At 36.4% G+C, this 21,697-nt stretch overlaps 7 protein-coding genes and 1 pseudogene across 9 annotated transcripts; 7 read left to right on the forward strand and 1 right to left on the reverse strand.

The window, feature by feature from the left end:
• LOC104756707 (CRS2-associated factor 2, chloroplastic) lies at positions 1,223-3,937 on the reverse strand. Its single transcript, XM_010479333.1, has 6 exons — positions 3,258-3,937; positions 3,041-3,168; positions 2,547-2,772; positions 2,279-2,406; positions 1,880-2,024; positions 1,223-1,731 (listed from the first exon to the last, which is right to left on the reverse strand). Exons 1-6 carry the CDS (start codon positions 3,922-3,924, stop codon positions 1,337-1,339), a joined length of 1,689 nt encoding a protein of 562 aa, XP_010477635.1. The 5' UTR covers positions 3,925-3,937; the 3' UTR covers positions 1,223-1,336.
• LOC104756708 (ubiquitin-40S ribosomal protein S27a-1-like) lies at positions 4,107-4,772 on the forward strand. The gene has a single exon (XM_010479334.2). It carries the CDS (start codon positions 4,151-4,153, stop codon positions 4,619-4,621), a length of 471 nt encoding a protein of 156 aa, XP_010477636.1. The 5' UTR covers positions 4,107-4,150; the 3' UTR covers positions 4,622-4,772.
• LOC104756709 (axial regulator YABBY 4-like) lies at positions 6,752-8,669 on the forward strand. Its single transcript, XM_010479335.2, has 7 exons — positions 6,752-6,890; positions 6,972-7,109; positions 7,219-7,372; positions 7,485-7,533; positions 7,648-7,723; positions 7,866-7,964; positions 8,290-8,669. Exons 1-7 carry the CDS (start codon positions 6,789-6,791, stop codon positions 8,368-8,370), a joined length of 699 nt encoding a protein of 232 aa, XP_010477637.1. The 5' UTR covers positions 6,752-6,788; the 3' UTR covers positions 8,371-8,669.
• LOC104756710 (pyrrolidone-carboxylate peptidase) lies at positions 10,187-12,123 on the forward strand. Its single transcript, XM_010479337.2, has 5 exons — positions 10,187-10,305; positions 10,468-10,737; positions 11,311-11,415; positions 11,521-11,568; positions 11,661-12,123. The coding sequence occupies exons 2-5, from the start codon at positions 10,474-10,476 to the stop codon at positions 11,898-11,900; spliced, it is 657 nt and encodes a 218-aa protein (XP_010477639.1). The 5' UTR covers positions 10,187-10,305; positions 10,468-10,473; the 3' UTR covers positions 11,901-12,123.
• LOC109129835 lies at positions 12,281-13,776 on the forward strand (annotated as a pseudogene).
• Positions 13,698-14,534, forward strand: LOC109129882 (pentatricopeptide repeat-containing protein At3g26782, mitochondrial-like). The gene has a single exon (XM_019238894.1). The coding sequence runs from the start codon at positions 13,698-13,700 to the stop codon at positions 14,532-14,534; it is 837 nt and encodes a 278-aa protein (XP_019094439.1).
• LOC104756711 (probable polygalacturonase At1g80170) lies at positions 14,572-17,562 on the forward strand. 2 transcript variants are annotated; one of them, XM_019238724.1, is made up of 9 exons: positions 14,572-14,720; positions 15,232-15,452; positions 15,652-15,780; positions 15,902-16,072; positions 16,167-16,187; positions 16,287-16,576; positions 16,646-16,754; positions 16,848-16,964; positions 17,068-17,562. In XM_019238724.1, exons 2-9 carry the CDS (start codon positions 15,270-15,272, stop codon positions 17,350-17,352), a joined length of 1,305 nt encoding a protein of 434 aa, XP_019094269.1. In that variant the 5' UTR covers positions 14,572-14,720; positions 15,232-15,269; the 3' UTR covers positions 17,353-17,562. The 2 variants fall into 2 exon arrangements, with proteins under 2 accessions (XP_019094269.1, XP_019094268.1); XM_019238723.1 differs by lacking the exon at positions 14,572-14,720 and having other exon boundaries at positions 15,029-15,452.
• Positions 18,857-21,636, forward strand: LOC104756712 (probable mannan synthase 3). Of its 2 annotated transcripts, XM_010479339.2 has the most exons (8): positions 18,857-19,256; positions 19,361-19,693; positions 19,789-19,887; positions 19,995-20,247; positions 20,344-20,591; positions 20,674-20,987; positions 21,076-21,270; positions 21,353-21,636. In XM_010479339.2, the coding sequence occupies exons 1-8, from the start codon at positions 19,191-19,193 to the stop codon at positions 21,513-21,515; spliced, it is 1,671 nt and encodes a 556-aa protein (XP_010477641.1). In that variant the 5' UTR covers positions 18,857-19,190; the 3' UTR covers positions 21,516-21,636. The 2 variants fall into 2 exon arrangements, with proteins under 2 accessions (XP_010477641.1, XP_019094937.1); XM_019239392.1 differs by lacking the exon at positions 18,857-19,256 and having other exon boundaries at positions 19,517-19,693; positions 19,789-19,882.

A 21,697-nucleotide genomic window follows, 5' to 3' on the forward strand; every position in this document is an offset into this window, starting at 1 on the left:
TTATAATTAACATAAATATGCGCTAAATGAATATTTTAAAATAAAAAATTGCTTAGGTGATATATAATTACAAGATCAATAGAGATTCTAATCATAGTTCTTGTCTTCTTACTAAGAAAATATTTTATTTGTCTCTTATAATTATGTGTCTTAACCATATGATGCACGTACATGTAAAAGAACTAAGCATGCATAAACGATACATGAAAAGTTAGGTACGAATTGGTAATAATATTATTCCAAATTCAGTGTTTTACTTCATATCGGGTAGATGCTCTATTCTTTTCTTTTGTTTTTTATTTTTTATGGTTGAATAATAAAATAGAGTTTAGTTTACATTGCTGAACTTTGGATGAAATATTATAAGGTTGAATCCATAGAATTTAAAAGTAGTGATGGGCCTACAGATTTTGGATGAAATAATGCTGGACCTACAGACTTTAGATTAAATCTAGTGGATCAGTTTGTCATTTGTATAATTGTTTAAAGACTTTATTAAAATCTATAAAGCCCACAAAAATTAAAGAGGATATGGTTGACCTGGCAGCACCACGAGAGAGTAAAGTGAACTTTATATATATAGATTACAGAGAATTAGTGCACGTGAATCTAGTTTTTCATGTCTTACTATATTTTACTGTATAATAGAAATCACATTTACAGTTTTTATACATAACATCAAACCGTATTATTTACTGTGTGAGTTTTTATCCAAACGGGTAAATCTTACCAATCCACCAATTCGACTAAATCGTAATTTGGATCCACTCCCAAAATATGACCTCTCTGTTGTCCCCCCGCGGTACCAATGAGTTTATCCGATCAGGACCAATGAATCTTATTTTGGGAGTGGAGCCAAATTATACTTCTCAGCGTAACTCATCTTAATACCAAATTGTGCTCAGAAGGGGTTCCAAATCAATGGTCATTTGCCATACTAGCTAGAAACACTTAACAATGTTTGATTACATGTCATTGTCAAGCCTGTACCATTGGCTACCTCCCCAGGGACCATATCCCCAATTAGGCAATCACTCTCACTGTTTGACAAGGCACAGATAAGGAGAGATATCAAGAACAATGAGCAGAAACCACAAATTTGAATGACCAATAGAAAAGATGCTATAATTGATTAGACCAATCAATAAATAGTTAAAACTACTCATAACCTTACTACCTGATAAGGCTTGAGAAAGACATATGAGAAATCACCAACACGTGATTGGAGGGATGAAGAATTAAATCTATAAGCACTTCGTTTGACACTTGAGGTTTGGAGTATGTTTACAACATTTACACAAATCAAAGATGAAATTACATAGTAACACTATTGGCTCTATTTTAGTCTCTCCCTCAGCTTCCTAACTATCTTGTCAACGGGCAAAGACCCTACTGGACCTACCGGATCAAGCGATTCATCATCTGAACCCTCGTCGTCAAAGTCATCGTCTATGTCACTATAATACTCTTCTGACCGATCCCTGTCTTCCACGTAATCCTCGGCTGCACCATCACTATTCGTCAAGACCATAGCTGTGTAAGTGTGTTCTGCAGCAAGTGAAGTGCCTTCTATTTCTTCCACCTTCTTCAATAGATCGTCCGGACCTAGGTCAAGTTCTTCAAGAATCACCGCCTTGGATGATTCCAACGCTCGTTTCCAAAGAGAGATCATTTTGGGGCTTGAGATCACTGTATTTGGATTAGACACAGTTTCTTCTTTACTGGGTTTATCTGAAAAGCCAAAAAAACAGATGAAAGGTATATGAGAAGCATTTTTTTGGAATTAGCTTTGGACAAAGGTTGTTGATTTCTCCGGATAGTACGATGATTGAAAACTGTAAACACGTAAAAGGTTTATGAGTACTCAAGAATATAATACCTGAGGGATCAAGTTCGTTTGCTTTGTTGGTTTCAGAAAGGTTTGGAATTAAAGGGTTGTCCAGAAATCGGGACTTCCACTCTCGTCCTCTCCACATGAGTATTTGCTCATCATCGAAAGACAGAAGCACGCAAGGAACTAACTCCTGGTAAATGAAGAGAAACCTTTTTCAGATATATAGAGAAATGTTGGATGATGAAGCCTTGGTAACTGAATATGAAAACTAGAATTATGAGATAGAACATGAAACCAAGTTTAATGCTGAAAAATAATCCAACACGAACTTTTTATAAGAAACCAGATGCAAAAGTGATCGTCCAAAAGTGATTCCACTGAAGATGCAAAGCTGTGCAAAGTATATAGATGCAAATAAAAGAAAAACCTGAAGGATTCATAGACCTTAAGCTTAGCGCCTATCTTCTTATAATCGCTAGGTTCAAGTCCTGGGCAATCAATTTTCACCAAGGAACTCAGTTCGAAGGCATCTCTAACATCTTTGACCAGGGACACGTAGACTCCATTTTTAGCTGCAATGCAAAACATAGACAATAATAGTAAGTATAAAACCAAGTGTCTAACCTCTTCTTACACACTACGTGCCAATTGACTTCAATGACTACCGAAAGTAACAAAACAGGAAAAAGCTTTAACGGTAAGATATACTTACACAACTTGCATATGGGCCTAAGAGACTTTCCCTTCACCCTGAACTCATGAGCTTCTTCTTTAGTCAATCCTTCAGGAATTTCTTGAATAAGCTTTGGATAAACAGGGGCTGCTGGCTTCCACAACATCAACGGATACTGTGGACGTGTGCGGTAGTTGTAATTTCTACCCCTGAAAAGGTACACTACACCTCCGACTCTGTGAATGATCTCTCCTCCTGTCTTTTCCTAGATAAGAGCAACAGAAAACGAGACTGGAAAGCTTAATAAACTAGAAGAGCCGGTCCATCACTAGTTCAACTATACGAAGTAAACATACTTTCTCAAATCACAAAACATCAACTATCAAAGATAAAACTTGGAATAAGATATCAAACAACCCAAATCTTAGTTCTAGTCTCCTGTATATATATCTCCACTTAAACAAAGGTTCTAGCTGATCAATAAACTAACAATTACCAAAAAAATACTTCAATCAAGAATCGTTAACAGATACCTCAAGAACACGACACACGTTATCCATATCCACAGTAGGAACTCCTTTACATCGAACTTTACAAACACGTCGTCTCTTCCAATGAGAATGTATCAATTCCAACATATTATGTGTAAATCCATCTCTTCCTATAACAAACACACACACACACAAATCAATCAAATCCAAATGAAGTCAAAAACTGAAATCTCCGAAAATTCAAAACAACAACACTCACCCAAATTAACCTGACGATTATCATGCATATGAGGCTTAATCAACATCCCTTTCTCCCATCTCTTCAACGGCTCTCCTAAAACCTCATCTCTGTTCATCCCTTCTTTAGGATACCTCCCAAACGGTAACGGCCCAGGCATTTCAACATACTTAACCCCAGCTTTCCCCGCCGGCGGTGGATTGAACGAATCGAACAGCGGAATCTTCTTCTTCGATTTCTTCAACGGCGCTTTCCCAGTCCACGGTCTCGGCATCGTCGGAGGCGCGAACGGCATAAAAGCCGGTTCCCGTATCCCAACCGGTTTAACCTTGGGAGTCTCCGAGTAACTGAACTGAAACTCGAATGGAGCACCGGGAAGCTGGTAGGATACGCCGGAATCTCCGATTACGATTGTACGGTCTCCGTCCGAGGAGATAACTCCTTCTTTAACCGGCTTATAGTATCTGGTCCGGTGATGCGGAAGCTTTAGAGCTGGATTCGGTTGTGGTGGTTTCTTCGGCTGTGTATCGGTTTGATAATTAGTTTTCGGATTACGATCTCGACGAGACGGTGCGTATTTGGGAACCGGTATCGGCGGAGGAGGTGGCCGGAATGTTCCCGATGATGAATCCGTCGACGGGAGTGAAGAGAAGAGGTTAATGTCTCGTAGTGATGATACAATCGCCATTGATGGATAGATAACGAATGAAGGATAAAAAAAAAAATCAATTTTAAATGACATTAATCAAATCAAAACGGCATCGTTTAATCATTATGGGCTTACATCTTAAATTGGGCTTAAGGCCCATATATTTACTCGAAACCCTAATTTCTCTGTTGAGTGAACCATATAAAAGCCATTTGCTAAAGCTCTCATCGTCTTCCTCCGAGCAGAAACCGCAAAAAAAAAAAAAATGCAGATCTTTGTGAAAACCCTAACGGGGAAGACGATAACACTAGAGGTTGAGTCATCAGACACGATCGACAATGTGAAAGCGAAGATCCAAGACAAGGAAGGGATCCCACCGGATCAGCAGCGTCTGATCTTCGCCGGGAAACAGCTGGAAGACGGGAGAACACTCGCCGATTACAACATCCAGAAGGAGTCGACGCTTCATTTGGTGCTGCGTCTGAGGGGAGGTGCGAAGAAGAGGAAGAAGAAGACGTACACGAAGCCGAAGAAGATCAAGCACGTGCACAAGAAGGTGAAGCTAGCGGTTCTGCAGTTTTACAAGGTTGATGGGAGTGGTAAGGTTCAGAGGCTGAGGAAAGAGTGTCCTTCTGTTGGATGTGGTCCTGGTACGTTCATGGCGAGTCATTTTGATAGGCATTACTGTGGCAAGTGTGGGACTACTTACGTGTTCAAGACGCCTGATGAAGAGTGATTTAGGTTATGATGTTATGTTTTTGTCTTTTAATTTTGAAGTATCAGTTTTTAAAAAAAATTTGGAATTTAGATATTTGAGATTGGTTTTGTTCTATTGACGGATACTTTAAATCGTTGCCTTAATACATTATATTGTCTCTTTGATTAGACATATGCTTTTGACTGATCTGGAAATGGTGAATTGTCTGGCTGTAGTATTAGGATGTTGTGCTGAATCAGTCGTTTGATTGATTGTCTTGATTTGCCAGATAGCTATCGTTTTAGTTCGTTCATCTATTATGCTGAATAAGTCATAGTTGATTCTTCTGATTATATCATTACACATTACACCAATGACTTAGGTTTTGTTATAGTCGGCTCTGATAACTTGTTTGCTTAAGATAGGTTTTATACTTAAGCAGATATTGATATCATGTGTATTAGACCTTGACGTGTGTTGTCTTTGCTCGTTTTATCTTGGTTTCAAAGCTTCTCTTTTATGTTTAGTTACAGTGAGATTTGACAAAACCTATCAAACTTGTGTTTAGTCGTTCCATTTGATAAGCTGGCATGTGAAAGTTCGAGCTTTTGGTTGGTAGGAGTTAGAAAGACAATGAGAAGTATATATGGAGAAGAAGAGCGTTAAACCAAGAAATACATAACTATTATATTCACTACGAACAATTTTTCTGAAATCTCAACCATACCTCTCAAATGTACACCTCATTTTACTCACTCACTAGTCAATACTCACCAAAAAGCCTTGTCCAAGACGGATCGCAAACTTTGACTTACGTTTTTGGTTGATTCTCAAGTGTGGCTCGATCAAAAAATTCAAGATGGGTCGAAAATTATCTAGTCCGGGCTTGGGTAATTGCATTGGATTCTCCACACACACACAAATTACAAGTGGGTAGGAAATTGAGTAAAAAAATATTATGTAAAGTCTTTTTCTTTTAGTTGAACACAATATAGAGTAAGTGAGACAGAGAGAGCAATAAAGAGAGGGACAGTATAAGTAACATGACTGAGAGAGTGAGAGAGTGAGAGGGTGAGAGAGAGAGAGAGAGAGCACTGAAACTTGAAGAAAGATTGAGAGAAAATGAGAAGAAGACTTTGGGTAAAATGGTAAACAGTTAGTAAAAAATTGTGAGAGAAGAAAGACAAAATCCTAAGATTCCGAGTTACTAAAAGTAATGAGTCTCCTAGAAACACCCGCACTAGTCTCAACTCACTGCACTTTCATTTTCACTCTCACTTCAACCTAAAACTCCAATGACTGTTGAGTTTGAGAGATTCAATAACTCCCATTTAAAGAGACAACTACACATGAGACAAAGAGGCATTTCTTTCTCAACCTCACTTGTTTTTTTCTTTCTAACTTGCAAACCAAACCACACCACATCATTCATTAAATGGTCTCTCTTCGACGATCTACTGTCTCAACATTTGTGCAACGTGGCTTTCCATTTTTACACTACACTTTTACCATTATTTTATATTTTGTTATTCCATTGTTCAAACAATGTTACAATGATTTATATATATGATCTCTTGCATTGCACATATAGCAGAAGCAGGAATGTGGTTTTCAAGGGAGCTTACATTTGTGTGTTTGACAAGTTTTGACAACAAATAGGCTCTCTCATCTAATTAATGGTAAACTCTCATAACGTTATGTGTAATTTTCATGTGTATGTCAGTGTGACATAAGAATATATGTAGCTACAACAATCTAATTAGCTAATGCATTTATATATAACGGGAACCGGATCTTAATTAAAGAAAAGTCAAGTAAATGGTCTCTAGAACTCCATCATCAACAAAATATTATATACATCATTTTTGTTTTATTTTAGAGAAGAAATTATAGTTTAATTTTGAGGAGTTAGGAATGTGATTAATAGAAAGAATGAGAATCATTTACTGCTTACAGCTCATCCAGACGATGAAGATTCCAATTATTAGAAGTGAGATAGTGACACACAGAAGATGAATTGAGTAGTGTGCATTTTAGCATATATATATAACCAAAGCATTCCACATGAAATATTTAATTACGTATCTGCATTAACGATTAAAAAATACCTATTTCTCCATCTATATATACATACACACCCACACACACATATATCTCCTATCATTCATCGTACACACACACACACTCGCTCTTTCTGTCTCTCTCTATGACAAAAATCCCCAACATGACGACAACACTCAACCATCTGTTTGATCTGCCGGGGCAGATTTGCCATGTCCAGTGTGGTTTTTGCACCACTATTTTGCTGGTATACCTTTAACTTCTTGTCTCCCTTCCTCTCTTTATGTTTATGAAATTTGATGAATATATATATATATATGTGTTGTAGGTGAGTGTACCGTACACAAGCCTATCAATGGTGGTGACTGTGAGATGTGGACACTGCACAAGCCTTCTCTCTGTCAATTTGATGAAGGCTTCCTTCATTCCTCTCCATCTCCTTGCTTCTCTGTCAAATCTCGATGAGGTTCCCATTACATCTTTACATATATAGACAAACACATGCATCTATAGTGTATATTATATATATGATCAATCTACTGTTCATAATTATATATATTTACATATGTGTGTAGGCGGGAAAAGAGGAGGTCGCAGCAACGGATGGTGTGGAAGAAGAAGCATTGAAGGTGAATTCTCAGGAGAAGGAGAACAGTCCAACGACTTTGGTTTCATCTTCAGACAATGAAGATGAAGACGTGTCTCGTGTTTACCAAGTTGTCAATAAGCGTACGTTTGATTATTATATATTTAGTCAATTTTAAAAATTAGGTTTTATATGATTTCTCGGCTTTAATTAGATTGATCAGTCTAGTTAATGTTTTTGAGTTTGTATACACAGCACCTGAGAAACGACAAAGAGCTCCTTCAGCTTACAATTGCTTCATCAAGTAAGAGATCAATCCAACTGATCACTACCTTTGTGATGTGTATGTGTATTTTTACAAAATTTTAACAAGCTTTTGAGCTAATTGGTTTCCCTTTTGGGTGTTGATTTGGAGTAGGGAAGAGATCAGGAGGTTAAAGGCTCAGAATCCAAGCATGGCTCACAAGGAAGCTTTCAGCCTAGCTGCTAAAAATGTATTTAAAGCTTAATTAGTCTAACATAAAAAACTCTACTTTAATTTTCATCTTATAATTAATTATAGTCCGCTAAATTGAGAGATCTAGTTTCTAATAACATTTTGTGATTTCATATTTCTTTGATTTGGGTATGGCGAAGTGGGCTCATTTCCCTCCAGTGAACAACAAGAGAGCTACTTCAGATTATTGTTTTTGTGAGGAAGATAACAATGCAATACCACCATTCAATGCCCTCGAGGTAATTTCAGTAAACTAATTATGTTATATCCTTGATAAATAGCATCACTTTCAGTAAAAATTTCAGAACCCTAGCTAGAGTAATTATTTACTGATGATTAATTATAAGAGTGAAGTCAAGGAGAAGAGGGTAGCGAGAATATCATTGATTCTCAACTACTACAATGTGTGAAATTTATGACCTAAACCCTATTTATGGTATTGAAACTTACACTGCACACAGTTTTCTTTTATAGAAACCCATTCAACTAATTAAAGCATTGGAGCTGAATATGTATATTTTTCAATTAATGTAACAATTAATTGTAGAAATGTTTGGGATGCAGGACCATGAAGAAAGCAATAATGGGTTCCGAGAGAGAAAGGCTCAGAGGCATTCCATTTGGGGGAAATCTCCATTTGAGTAATAACAACTTGGCTTATGATGGACTTTAACAAGAAAATTAAATAATTAATAATCGCGTATGAAAATGTGACCGTGACCATTTTCGTCTAGGGTTAAATTAATTATGTTGCTTTAGGGTTTCTGTTGTAGGAGAGAGAGAGATAGAGAGAGATGGAAGAAGAATCTGAAACGTACGTAGGATTTGTGTACTGTTTCGAGAACAGTCTTGGGAATGAGCGAGTTTGTTCAGTGATTTCGTACTTCTCAACTTTGAACTCTTTACAAAGACATTGACTCTATTATACCAAATCCTACTTTTGCATTCATGACTACTTATTCCATGAATATGTTTTGACATTCCATGCACTTTAGTGAGAATCTTTGTTAAGCTATCAAATACTACGTACTATACTTCTTGACTTTCTCCGATCTACCTTGTATAGTACTAGTATACGAAAATCTTAAATAGAGTTGTTGAACCGACCAAAACAAAAGTGTCATTTTTGCAAGTACACTGACTGCAATGCATGAATTTTAAAAACCATGGTTAAACTTAAACCTGAACCGAATCACATAACAAAATTTGTTAGTGTATCGTCCCCAATTGGGAATAAGGAATAGTACATATTATATTAAAAAAATAATCGAATCAGATTGATATATGTAGCATTTCAGAATATATTGGGTGTCTTAATCTCTAACACTTGATGAAAATTTTCAATAAGACTACATGTTTACTATTACATTCCATATTAACCATTTGACACATATTAATTAAGATGATAGTGAATTAAAATTAGTGAGTATGATGTCAAAAACGGATGATAGTGATTAGTTACTTGTGTTAATATATACGATAAGGCTTTTTTTTCTTTTTCAATAACAGCCTTTGGAGGTAACGAAGCTATAATGAACTTTCGTTGTGTATGTGAAATATTTTTAATATTGATTATTTTATTTTCTTCATATCCAGCGGTATGTGGGTAGTGACAGTGCCCAGCACCTAGAATACCTATTAGGGGTTTAGATATTTCTAGGTAGTTTAGACGTTTATATATGATGTTATATATAAAATTATGTAAAAGTATATGTTTTAGAAGAAATAAAAAATAATAAATAATAAACTAAAATTAGAAAAATGCATTTATTTAATTTAGATGAATAACATATGAACATTTATTAATATGCATATTAATATAAAACTTAAAATTTCAAATATATGTAATTAAAAATTAAAATATATATTTTAAAATAGTGATTTTAGACGGTTTAGACAGTCGTCTAAGCGTCTGCTGAGCGCCTAGGCAGCTGTCTAGACCGCTTTCTTGAATACTGTTCATAACTATACAACTTAAAAAATGATAAATTCTCTAACTTTTTTTTTTATAAAAGTATAGGTTATTTTCTATAATAGGGTAAAATTTCCGTGTTTATTTGTTTACTTTGGAGTTTTGAAGTCACAACTACTTTCCTTTTATAATATTTCAATAAACAGAATTATTTTAACAAATGGAGTTAAGTAAGTATTTTTTTTGCACGTTTTGACAATTTTATAACAGGGGCAATTTCGTAATCCACGTGTGTGTCGTTGGCACCGCGCGGCTCTCAACAACCTCATTCTTAAAAAAAAAAACATCTCTCCCAATAAAAACACGCCACGTCATCATCCTTCACTGTCATCAATTAACCTCAGACGGTGTCGAGGACGTTTCTATTCGCCGGCGACAAACCTCGTAGTGGCATTTTGACGTAAATAAATTCAAAACCAGTGGTTTGTTTATAAAACAGTCCACCGCGAAAATTATCTAATCTATCCTATCATTCTTCTCACACAACAAAGAAACCAAAACCCAATTTTGTTTCCTCAATCCAAAAAAGTCAAAACACAAACCATAAAAACTCCCATTTTTTTTTTTTTTTCTTCTTTCAATCAATCGCAATTTCTAGAAAAATTCAGGTAAGAAACAGACAAAGATCCGATCTTTAATCATCAATTCATTAACTTGGGTCAAACTCTTATCCTTATGTCATGTGTGTGTATCCATGATCAAATCGATTAAGTTTCGTTAAGAACTGATGAATTGATTTGGTTTTGTTTTATCTGTTATTTACTATGAAGGTGGAGATGGGTTCTGAAGGACCAAAATCAATTACGATTCATGTGACTGGGTTCAAGAAATTTCTTGGGGTTTCTGATAATCCTACTGAGACGATTGCTAAGAATCTGAAATCGTATGTTGAGAAACGTGGGTTGCCTTCTGGGTTGAGTCTTGGTACCTGTACTGTTCTTGATACTGCTGGGGATGGTGCAAAATCTAAGCTTTATGAGGTTTTGGAGTCTAGTGTTGTCTCTGTTGATAATAAGAACATCAATGGAACTGTTGTCTGGGTAAGACTTTTTTACTCGTTTCTTAATGTATCATCTTTTCATCTTTTTATTGAGGTCATCAGATTTTTACTCTACTGTCTCAGTCTCATTTCTTCATTGATCCTTGTTGGTAATCAATTTTGTATTCTGTGTGTTTTTAGAGTTTTAGACTGATAGCTTAACTCCAAGTCTAACTAGGATTTACATTTTCTTCTTACAATAGGATTTTGTGTTGTCTCTTTGGGAGCTTTGCTCTGTTTTTCATTTGATTATTTGGCTTTGTTATGGACTGTGTGAGACAAATTATATACTTAGATCGTTGATGGAGTATAATTCAGCTGTGTTTCCTTTGCCATCTTCAGTGATGAGTCGGTCTTGGTGTTTGTGTTGGAGTTGTGTCTATATATACTAAAGAGACATAAGATTATCTTCATGGTTCTTGATTTGTTATTTTGTTTCATTTGTTGTTGTTTTGTAAGATTTTCTAACTTTGAGAAAAAAACTTGTTTTCTTCTTGTGATTTGAGTGTTCTTCTGATGGTTTAAAGATCAATAAACATAACTTTTCTCTTGATTCTGTGGTGCTTCTTTATAGGTTCATCTAGGGGTAAACAGCGGAGCAACAAAATTTGCCATTGAAAGACAAGCAGTGAACGAAGCTCATTTCCGTTGTCCTGATGAATTGGGATGGCAACCACAGGTACAACACGACGACATATACATATGAATTGTACTTGAATATGATCCGCTATGCAATCCAAGAAAGACACTAATTGCATTTCTCTTTTAACGTGTCTTTACACAGCATCTTCCTATAGTTGTTGAAGATGGAAGCATTTCAAAGGCAAAAGAGGTATAAATAGAAATACATTCTTCACCAATAAAAATATAGACATTCTAATTGTATATTTGAATGTGTTTTTTTTTTTTTTGGGTATCTTGAAGACTTCATGCTCGACAGAGTCCATTTTTGAGTTATTAAAGAATAAAGGCTTTGAAGTTGTTCAATCAGACGACGCTGGACGTTTTGTTTGCAACTACGTGTACTATCACTCACTCAGGTTCGCAGAGCAAAAAGGACACAAGTCTCTGTTCGTTCACGTTCCTCTCTTCTCCAAAATCGATGACGATACTCAAATGCAGTTTGTGGCTTCTCTCTTGGAGGCAATTGCAGCGACTTGCTAGTGTTTTATTATATATTCCACTAAAAAAAGCCAAATATTGTAAGTATCTTTATGTATATGATCTCTCCATTTGTCTCTCTCTCTACGAAGCTTCTTTGTTTGAATGGTTTTGGGATAAATAAAGACTATTGCTTTTGGCTCTCAAAGAGCCTTTTGTGATCTTTCTTGTGTAATAAAAAAGAATCTCTTATTTGAAGATGTGAAAAGCTTGGATTTCTATGTTATATTTTTGGTTAAATTTGCTACATTTCGGTTCATCTTGGTAATTCCGGTTTAAAGTAACGATTTTTTGTAATTTCGGTTTGGTCCGAACCGAACCGGTTTCTGAATTTCCTTGCTTCCCTATTGATTGTTTCAGCTCAAACCGAAACTAAACCAAACAAAAATTGGCCTAACCTGTGTTCGGTTTGGTTTGGTTCGGCAATTTAGTTCGGTCCGAGTGCCCCCAGGCTTTGTATAACTAACTGTATAAGCCGGTTTCTTGTGAAGACAATGATACTTGCTGTGCAAGGAGCAAGAACGCATTCAATTTTTGTTTTCTAAGCTTTGATTCAAATGCGAACTACGGTTTGGGGAGAGATAAGTTTCTTTATACTTTTGTATTTTGATCTTCATTCAAAGTGTCGAAGAGATGCGAGGGGGACGAGCTTTATACTTTCTTAGAAGAACAACAACGACGTTAGCTCAGCATTTGTGTCCGCCTGCACCGCTTACTGCGACGCCTCGTTTGGAGTTTAGTTCGTTTCTTGAAGTAAACCCTAGCGACCTCGTGTATACCCATAACCGCATAATTGATGGACTGATCAAATCCGGGAACTTGATATCTGCACACGAAGTGTTCGATGAAATGTCTGTACGAGATGTTGTTACTTTTAATCTTCTTATTTCTGGGTATAGTCGAAATGGGTGTTCTTTAAAAGCTATTGAACTCTATGCGGAGTTGGTCTCTTGTGGTCTTAGAGAGAGTGCTTCCACGTTTCCTTCGGTTCTCAGTGTGTGTAGTGATGAATTGTTCTGTAGAGAAGGAACTCAAGTTCATTGTAGGGTGATTTCGCTTGGGTTTGGATGTAATTTGTTTGTTAGATCTGCAATTGTGGGTCTTTATGCGTCTTTGCGGCTTGTTGATGTTGCTTTGAAGTTGTTTGATGAAATGCCTGAGAGAAATTTAGCAGTTTGTAATTTGGTGTTGAGATGTTTTTGCGAGAGTGGAGATTCAAAGAGATTGTTTGGTGTGTTTCAAAGGATGGAACTTGAAGGTGTTACTGAGAACGGGTTAAGTTATTGTTATATGATCCGTGCTTGCTCCAATGATCGGTTGGTATATGAAGGGAAGCAATTGCATTCCCAAGTGATTAAATCTGGATGGGACATTTCTAATGTATTTGTGGCTAATGCGCTTGTGGACTTTTACTCTGCTTGTGGCGATTTGTTTGATTCTATGAAATCATTCAATGCTGTCCCAGAAGAGGACGTAATATCATGGAACTCGATTGTTTCTGTCTGTGCAGATTATGGTTCTGTGCTTGATTCTCTTGATTTGTTTAGCAAGATGCAGTTTTGGGGGAAGAGACCTTCAATACGGTCATTCATGTCATTTCTGAATTTCTGTAGCAGAAACAGAGATGTTCAATCCGGGAAGCAGATCCATTGCTATGTTCTCAAAATGGGTTTTGATGTTTCAACTCTTCATGTACAGTCTGCTTTAATTGACATGTATGGCAAATGCAATGACATTGACAGTTCGGTGTTGGTTTATCAGAGTTTGCCTTGCTTGAGTTTGGAGTGCTGTAACTCGTTGATGACTTCTCTGATGCATTGTGGCATCACTAGAGATATTTTCGAGATGTTTGGTTTGATGATTGATGAAGGAACGGGAATCGACGAAGTCACTCTTTCTACTGTTCTTAAGGCTTTATCTCTCTCTGTGCCAGCAAATTTACATAGCTGCGAGCTTATACATTGCTGGTCTGTCAAATCCGGTTATGCATCTGATGTTGCAGTCTCGTGCTCTCTAATTGATGCGTATTCAAAGAGCGGTCAGAATGAAGTATCTCGGAAGGTGTTTACTGAGCTTGAGTCACCTAACATCTTCTGCTGGACTTCGATCATCAATGGCTATGCTAGAAATGGTATGGGAAGAGAGTGTCTTGAGATGCTGAGAGAAATGGATCAAAAGAATCTCATACCAGACGAAGTTACAATCTTGTCTGTACTATCAGGTTGCAGTCATTCTGGTCTTGTTGAAGAAGGGGAGCTGATTTTCGACTCATTGGAATCAAAGTATGGAATTTCTCCAGGAAGAAAACTCTATGCGTGCATGGTGGATTTGCTAGGGCGTGCTGGTTTAGTGGAAAAAGCCGAAAGGCTGCTTCGTCAGGCACGTGGAGATGCAGACTGCAGCGCGTGGAGCTCATTACTGCAGAGCTGCAGGATTCATAGAAACGAATCAATTGGAAGAAGAGCAGCGGAGGTCTTGATGGATCTTGAACCCGAGGATTTTGCTGTTTACGTCCAAGTTTCAAAATTTTACTTTGAGATGGGTGACTTTGAAATCTCCAGACAAATAAGAGAGATCGCTGCTTCACGAGAGCTCATGCGGGAGATCGGTTACAGTTCAGTCATTCTGAGATACTGATAACCCGAAATTGCAAGACAGTGTTTTTTTTTGCTTCAGCTTCATGAAAAAAGAAGAAAGAACCCAATTGCAAAAAGTTCACACCTTTTTTCTAGATTCTGAAATGGGTTCTTTTGCTTGAAGCCATAACACATGATTGACACTCTACAAAGACAACACAGGAGGCTGAGGTTCTTTATTTGCCAGGTTGGTACAACTAACTCATTGACATCTTCTACGTTTGTTTTTTTAATGTAGTATAGATTGTCTGTTCTTCGTTCTTCAATACCACATCATGTCTAAAATTCTTAAAATAGCATCTTGAGATAAAAAAAAGTTGAGAGATCTTCAGGGCCTCCTTTCTCGTTTTGTTTTTATTTTAGATCTCATGGGACCAACATTTTTATCAAGAACAAGTTGACCACGAAGGTTTTGTATACAGGTTTTGGAGTAAAGCAAAGAAGTAAAAAAGCACATGACTTGTGCTTTAAGCATAGATATATAGAAAAACAAGGCCTTATCTTCATGTACTTTTAAGCCAAGCCAATAAACCCCACAAACTCCACTAATTACTCTGCATATAAATTCAACCCAAAACCAATCATCTCTAGCAAAGAAATCATTAGTGGGCACTGGATTTAAAAATCAATAAGGAATCTTCTCTTGGCATCTTGATTGAGGCATATGATGGATAAGCTCTTCATTCTTTCCCTTCTAGGTCTATTACTGGTTACTGCTTATGGAGTTGCAGGGAAAATGGTGTACGCCGATCTCGACATCCTTGAGGAGCTTGAAAACATTGATGTACTGCTAGATGATGATGATGATGATACAAAGCTCTTTGATTTGCCGTCATTCACAAGCCGAAGTTCTGGTAAGACTCTGGTGAATGTGGATACATTTGGTGCAGTTGGAGATGGAGTTTCTGATGATACTCAGGTACGTTTGCGATCATTTTGCTTATTCCATGAAAATGAAAGGTTGTCTAGATTATCTAAAACGCCATCAGTTCTATGTCTGGAATAGAACATATCCCCAAATTTGAAATCGTGTGCATTGTGGACTTGACCTATTGATTTTGCGTGGTTTAATCCATTACTTTTGCTGAACTGATCTGTCAAAGCTCTTCTTAAATCAGGCATTCATAAGCGCATGGAGCAAGGCATGTGATACACCAAAATCCGTGTTTCTGGTTCCAGAAGGACGGCGGTATTTAGTAAATGCAACAAAGTTCACTGGTCCATGTAAACAAAAGTTGATCATTCAGGTTAAGTTTGACTTCATAAGTCTTCAATTTTGTTGTCTTCAGCAGTGAAACAGAAACTAGACTAATATTATATATATACAAGTATGTCTTATATAATTCAGAGACTTGTCTTTGTTTACAGATTGACGGAACAATAGTGGCACCAGATGAGCCAAGCAATTGGGACTCAAAGTTCCAAAGAATTTGGCTCGAATTTTCAAAACTCAAAGGGGTCACTTTCCAAGGGAAAGGAGTTATAGATGGTTCTGGGAGCAAATGGTGGGCTGCTTCTTGCAAGAAAAACAAGTCTAACGTAAAATCCTCTACACCCAAGTTTAGCTTTCTTTAACTCACTATATGTCGAATTTTCGAATAGTATCTTACACATCTTTCTTGCTCTCTTACAGCCTTGCAAAAGTGCACCAACGGTAAGAAACCATTGCCTTCGTCATTTATCAGTTTCTCCGGACAAATGGCTCTGCTTGTTTTGTTTGGTTCAACAATCTGTTTTCTTTTTCTCCTCGCAGGCACTAACTATAGAATCCAGTTCAGGTGTGAAAGTAAGTGGCTTGACGATCCAGAACAGTCAGCAGATGAATTTCATCATTGCAAGGTCAACTTCAGTTCGAGTCTCCAAAGTTATGGTCTCTTCTCCAGGAGATAGTCCCAACACTGATGGAATCCATATCACTGGATCTACCAATGTTATCCTTCAAGACTGTAAAATCGGCACAGGGGATGATTGTGTCTCCATTGTGAATGCGAGTTCGAACATAAAGATGAAGAACATCTATTGTGGACCTGGACATGGAATCAGGTACATCATCAAATTTCTAGATAAAGTCTGTTAGAAATCAAATATAACTTTATTCGGAATTTCTTGCAGCATTGGAAGTCTTGGGAAGGATAACACAACAGGCATTGTAACACAAGTAGTGTTGGAAACTGCCTTGTTAAGAGGGACAACTAATGGACTCAGAATCAAAACATATCAGGTAAACAGAAATAAAAAAAGCTTCAATCTTTAATAAACTTTGATTTGGCTTGATCAACAGCAATTTTATTTCATTGTTTCTCTTTCGAAACAGGGAGGTTCTGGTTACGTTCAGGGTATTCGATTTGCAAACGTAGACATGCAAGATGTTGCAAACCCGATACTCATTGATCAGTTCTACTGCGATTCTCCAACAACATGTCAAAATCAGGTCACCTTACAATAGCACTACAACCTCGTGATTGTGATTATTCTTCTATCAATACAAAGATGAAAACTTATATTTTTTCTTTCCTTCTTGGTATAAAATGCAGACCTCAGCGGTTAAAATCAGCCAGATAATGTACCGGAACATAACCGGGACAACCAAAAGTGCGAAAGCCATCAAATTTGCTTGCAGCGACACAGTCCCTTGTAGCCACATTGTCCTCAACGATGTGAATCTTGAAGGCAAAGACGGTCAAGTTGAAGCGTACTGTAACTCAGCTGAAGGTTTTGGGTACGGAGTAATTCATCCGTCCGCGGATTGTCTCTACTCGCACGACGACAAGGGCTTGGACCAAAGTTACAAGTCAGAGACTGGCCACGACGAGCTCTGATGTTCTAAAGTGTTGTTGTTAGTGAGGGATGATATGTAAAATAGTTTTCTGAAGCATATGATATAGTACACAAGAATTTTATTTTTTCACTTTTATAATCAACCATAAAGTTTGGTTGTTCGTAAGTCTTAACAGCATTTCTCCACCTTTTCTATCACATGTTTCCTTTCTATAATTTTTTATACAAATGCGTTAGCTTTTGGGTGTGAAGGTTTCACAATTTTTGTGTGTGTGATTGTATTGGACCTATTGGTGGTAGTTACTTACTCCTCACACCATTATGAAAATAGAAAAAGGGTAACAAAAACATTTGACTTTAGGATTAGAGAGAGGCACATGGAGACACCAAAGGTCGCAATTGCTTGATTGATTGAATTGTTTTGATATGTTTGGCACGTGCGAAACGTGTAGCTGTAAACATCAAGGACCAATGCCAACCCATTTATTTACTTTTTCAATAACAACTCAACAACTACATCACCTAGCACCTAAAGATCTAGTCTTAGCTTGCAATTTGCTTTGTAATGTGAAATGAAATGACCAAATTTTAAATGGTAATGTATATGATAATATTTCTTTCTTTCTTTCTTTTTTTCTTTTACATGGTATATAGATTTTGTATAAGGTAAATTTGGTTGTGTCCATATACAAAAGAATGCAAAGAAAAAAGAAATGAATCCCTTAAACCAACGAAATAACCAACTCTATATGGTACATGGACCCGGGAATCTAAAGACGTGCGAGAATAATGATTTTGTTTACCATTTAAGCTCCAACTTATTGTAAATTATTGATCATCTTCATCATCTTCATCATCCCATCTCCAAGAGGCTCCAACTTATTGTAAATTATTGTGACCAAACAAAAAATAAAATGATAAGAGAGAGTGCAAGGTTGTGAAGAACCACAAACTTTTTGGCAAACTGAGGAGATCTCTAAGTTTGGGAGAGAGAAAGCTTCTGAGGTACAATCACAAACTCTCCATTTCTTTAAAAATCTGATTGACTCATATTTGCATTTGCTTTCAAGTCATACGTGTCTAAAGGTTTATGACTTTTAGAATTACTCTTCTTTATAAGCACATTGTTCAATTGATAGTGCAGATTCATATCTCACATCCTACCCTACATTATATTCCTTGTGACATCTTTTTTTTTTTCCTTTAGATTAATGAACAACCTTTTTATATTTATTCTTTGGGTTGTCTATATGTTCTTCGAGTAATAAAAGTATAAAGAAGCTTTTTGTCTGCAATATTTTTCAGTCTGAAGAAAGACAAAAAAAAAACAAATTTTGTTTTAAAACATCATTAGAGTAATAACAAAGTTTTGAAACAGAGGAGGAGGAATGTTCAATACTTAGAAAAATAGGACCAAGCAAAGTCAACATCCCTTTTACAAAAAAAAAAAAACGAGTACAACTGTAACATTTACTTCGACTTTATCTACCAGGTGTGGATTGAACAAGTGGGATGTTACTTAATTGACTAAAGATGCATCCCTAACCCAACCCCATATCATAGCATTAGGCCATTAGCTCATAGTCATTAACTTATTATATTTAGTATAAGACATTAAGACTAATCATTTTCCTTTTCTCTTAAAGTTGTTTTAGTTTTCTGATTACAATAATTGGAGATGAAGAGAATGTGATGCTAGTTACTATTATTTTAAATGAGGAATAAAAACAAGATCTGGTCCTGACATTTGTTATGAATCTTCAAACTCAGGAGGACACAAACCCAAGATCTCTGCTAGAGGGAAAAAACACAACCATTTCTTGCTCCATGTTTAAGTTTTGAGCTTCTTGGAGAGTTTCAAGTCCTGTTTGAGAGAAAAATGTCACCATTTATGAAGTTCTTTCTCTTTCTCTATGATTCTCTTTCACCTTCCTCTTTGTTTCTGGTAAAATCATCATTTCTTCTCTCTCTGTTTTCACTTACTTTTGATTCTTATTGTCACATTATATGTAATCCTTTTTTTCTTGCTTTTTTTTGTCTGGTTTAAAGGTTCAACAAAGACACAACTTAGCAGCATCATCAGATACAGATGGGGTTGTTACAAGTGGCATAATTGGAGAAATTATATACATTTGGAAGCAGACAAGAATCTTTGTGTTAATACCAATCTTGAAATGCTTAGTGACGATATGCTTGGTGATGTCCTTTTTGGTGTTCATAGAAAGAGTTTATATGAGCATAGTTGTAGTCTTTGTGAAATTACTTAGAAGAACTCCTCAGAAAGTACACAAATGGGAAGCTATAAACGATGATGATCTTGAGCTCGCCAACACAAACTTCCCAATGGTTCTTATTCAGATCCCAATGTACAATGAAAAAGAGGTAACTAACATTACTTTATTGTAACCAACTAAAGTAAACTACTCTTTCTTCTAAATGAAGGAATCATATATATATTCTTGTTGTTGTTGTCACAGGTTTGTCAGTTATCAATAGGAGCAGCCTGCAGGCTATCTTGGCCGTTGGATCGAATGATAGTTCAAGTTCTTGATGATTCCACAGATCCTGCTAGTAAGGTCCTTTAGTCAATTTTTTTCTTTCCTAAAAATCTTTGGTTTAGATATGATTGACTCCTCTGACTTTAGCAGAGTCTTGACATATGAAATGATTTTGGAAAAGACAGGAGTTAGTGAATGCGGAATGTGATAAATGGGCGAGAAAAGGCATAAACATAATGTCAGAGATTAGAGACAACAGAATCGGATACAAAGCAGGAGCACTAAAGGCAGGAATGATGCACAACTATGTGAAACAATGCGAGTTTGTCGCCATTTTCGATGCTGATTTCCAACCTGATCCTGACTTTTTAGAACGAACCATTCCTTTTCTTATTCACAACCATGACATCTCCCTTGTCCAATGCCGTTGGAAGTTTGGTAAAAACACACTCATCAATATCTTTTTTTTTGGAAAATAAATGTGTTACGTCAATACATTGGATTCTAATGGAGAGAATGTGTTACATTGTGTAGTGAATGCGAACGAGTGCTTGATGACAAGAATGCAAGAGATGTCACTAAACTACCATTTTATAGCTGAGCAAGAATCTGGTTCTTCAATCCATGCTTTCTTTGGATTCAATGGAACCGCTGGTGTTTGGAGGATCGCAGCTTTAAACGAAGCTGGAGGATGGAAAGATCGAACAACAGTTGAAGACATGGATTTAGCTGTAAGAGCTTGTCTTCATGGTTGGAAATTTGTATATGTCCATGACGTCGAGGTACTACTACAATCAATCATCATATATAACTAAGTACTTTAAAAGATTACATTATTAAAGACATTGTTTTCTAAATATTCAGGTGAAAAATGAATTGCCAAGTACATTCAAAGCATACAGGTTTCAGCAACATAGATGGTCTTGTGGACCAGCTAATCTGTGTAGGAAGATGACAATGGAAATCTTGCAGAACAAGAAAGTGTCGGCGTGGAAGAAGTTGTATCTCATTTACAATTTCTTCTTCATAAGGAAGATTGTAGTACACATCTTCACGTTTGTCTTCTACTGTCTGATTCTACCAACAAGTGTGCTCTTCCCTGAGCTCCAAGTTCCTAAATGGGCAACTGTTTATTTTCCTACTACCATCACTCTCCTTAACGCAATCGCTACACCTCGGTAACAATTCTTTGTACCTTCTTAAACTCTGTTTTTCTCATTTTTTATAAAGATAAAAAAAAGTTTGACGTACGTTGTCAAAGTGCAGATCATTCCATCTTCTTGTGTTCTGGATCTTATTCGAGAATGTAATGTCAATGCATCGCACAAAGGCGACATTCATCGGGTTACTAGAGGCAGGACGGGTTAACGAATGGGTTGTTACTGAAAAATTAGGTGACACTCTCAAGTCTAAGTTAATAACTAAAGCTACAACTAAGCTTTACACAAGATTTGGACAAAGGTACGTACATACTAAACCTTTAAAGCATTTTGAAAACGATCATAACTAAAGTTTAGTTTTTAAACATTTTTTTGTTTTGCAGAATCAACTGGAGAGAACTCGTTGTAGGGCTATACATATTCTTATGTGGATGCTATGATGTCGCTTATGGAAGATCATACTTCTATGTGTATCTGTTTCTACAGTCTTGTGCATTTTTTGTCGCTGGAGTTGGTTTTATTGGCACATTTGTTCCAACTGTTTAGAACTTAAAACTTTTTTTGTATTTGAGATTGTGATTAGACCGACACTTAATTCTTCTATACTCTAAATATTTTTGTTAATGTTGTTATGATCTAAAAAATGTGGCTAGCTATATGATCATTTATACAAAATGAACTTCTCATTAATCATATACGTAACGTAAACATTGTATGATTTGTATTTT

The sequence above is a fragment of the Camelina sativa genome, chromosome 17, assembly GCF_000633955.1.
Source record: "Camelina sativa cultivar DH55 chromosome 17, Cs, whole genome shotgun sequence".
Classification (NCBI taxonomy): Eukaryota; Viridiplantae; Streptophyta; class Magnoliopsida; order Brassicales; family Brassicaceae; genus Camelina; species Camelina sativa.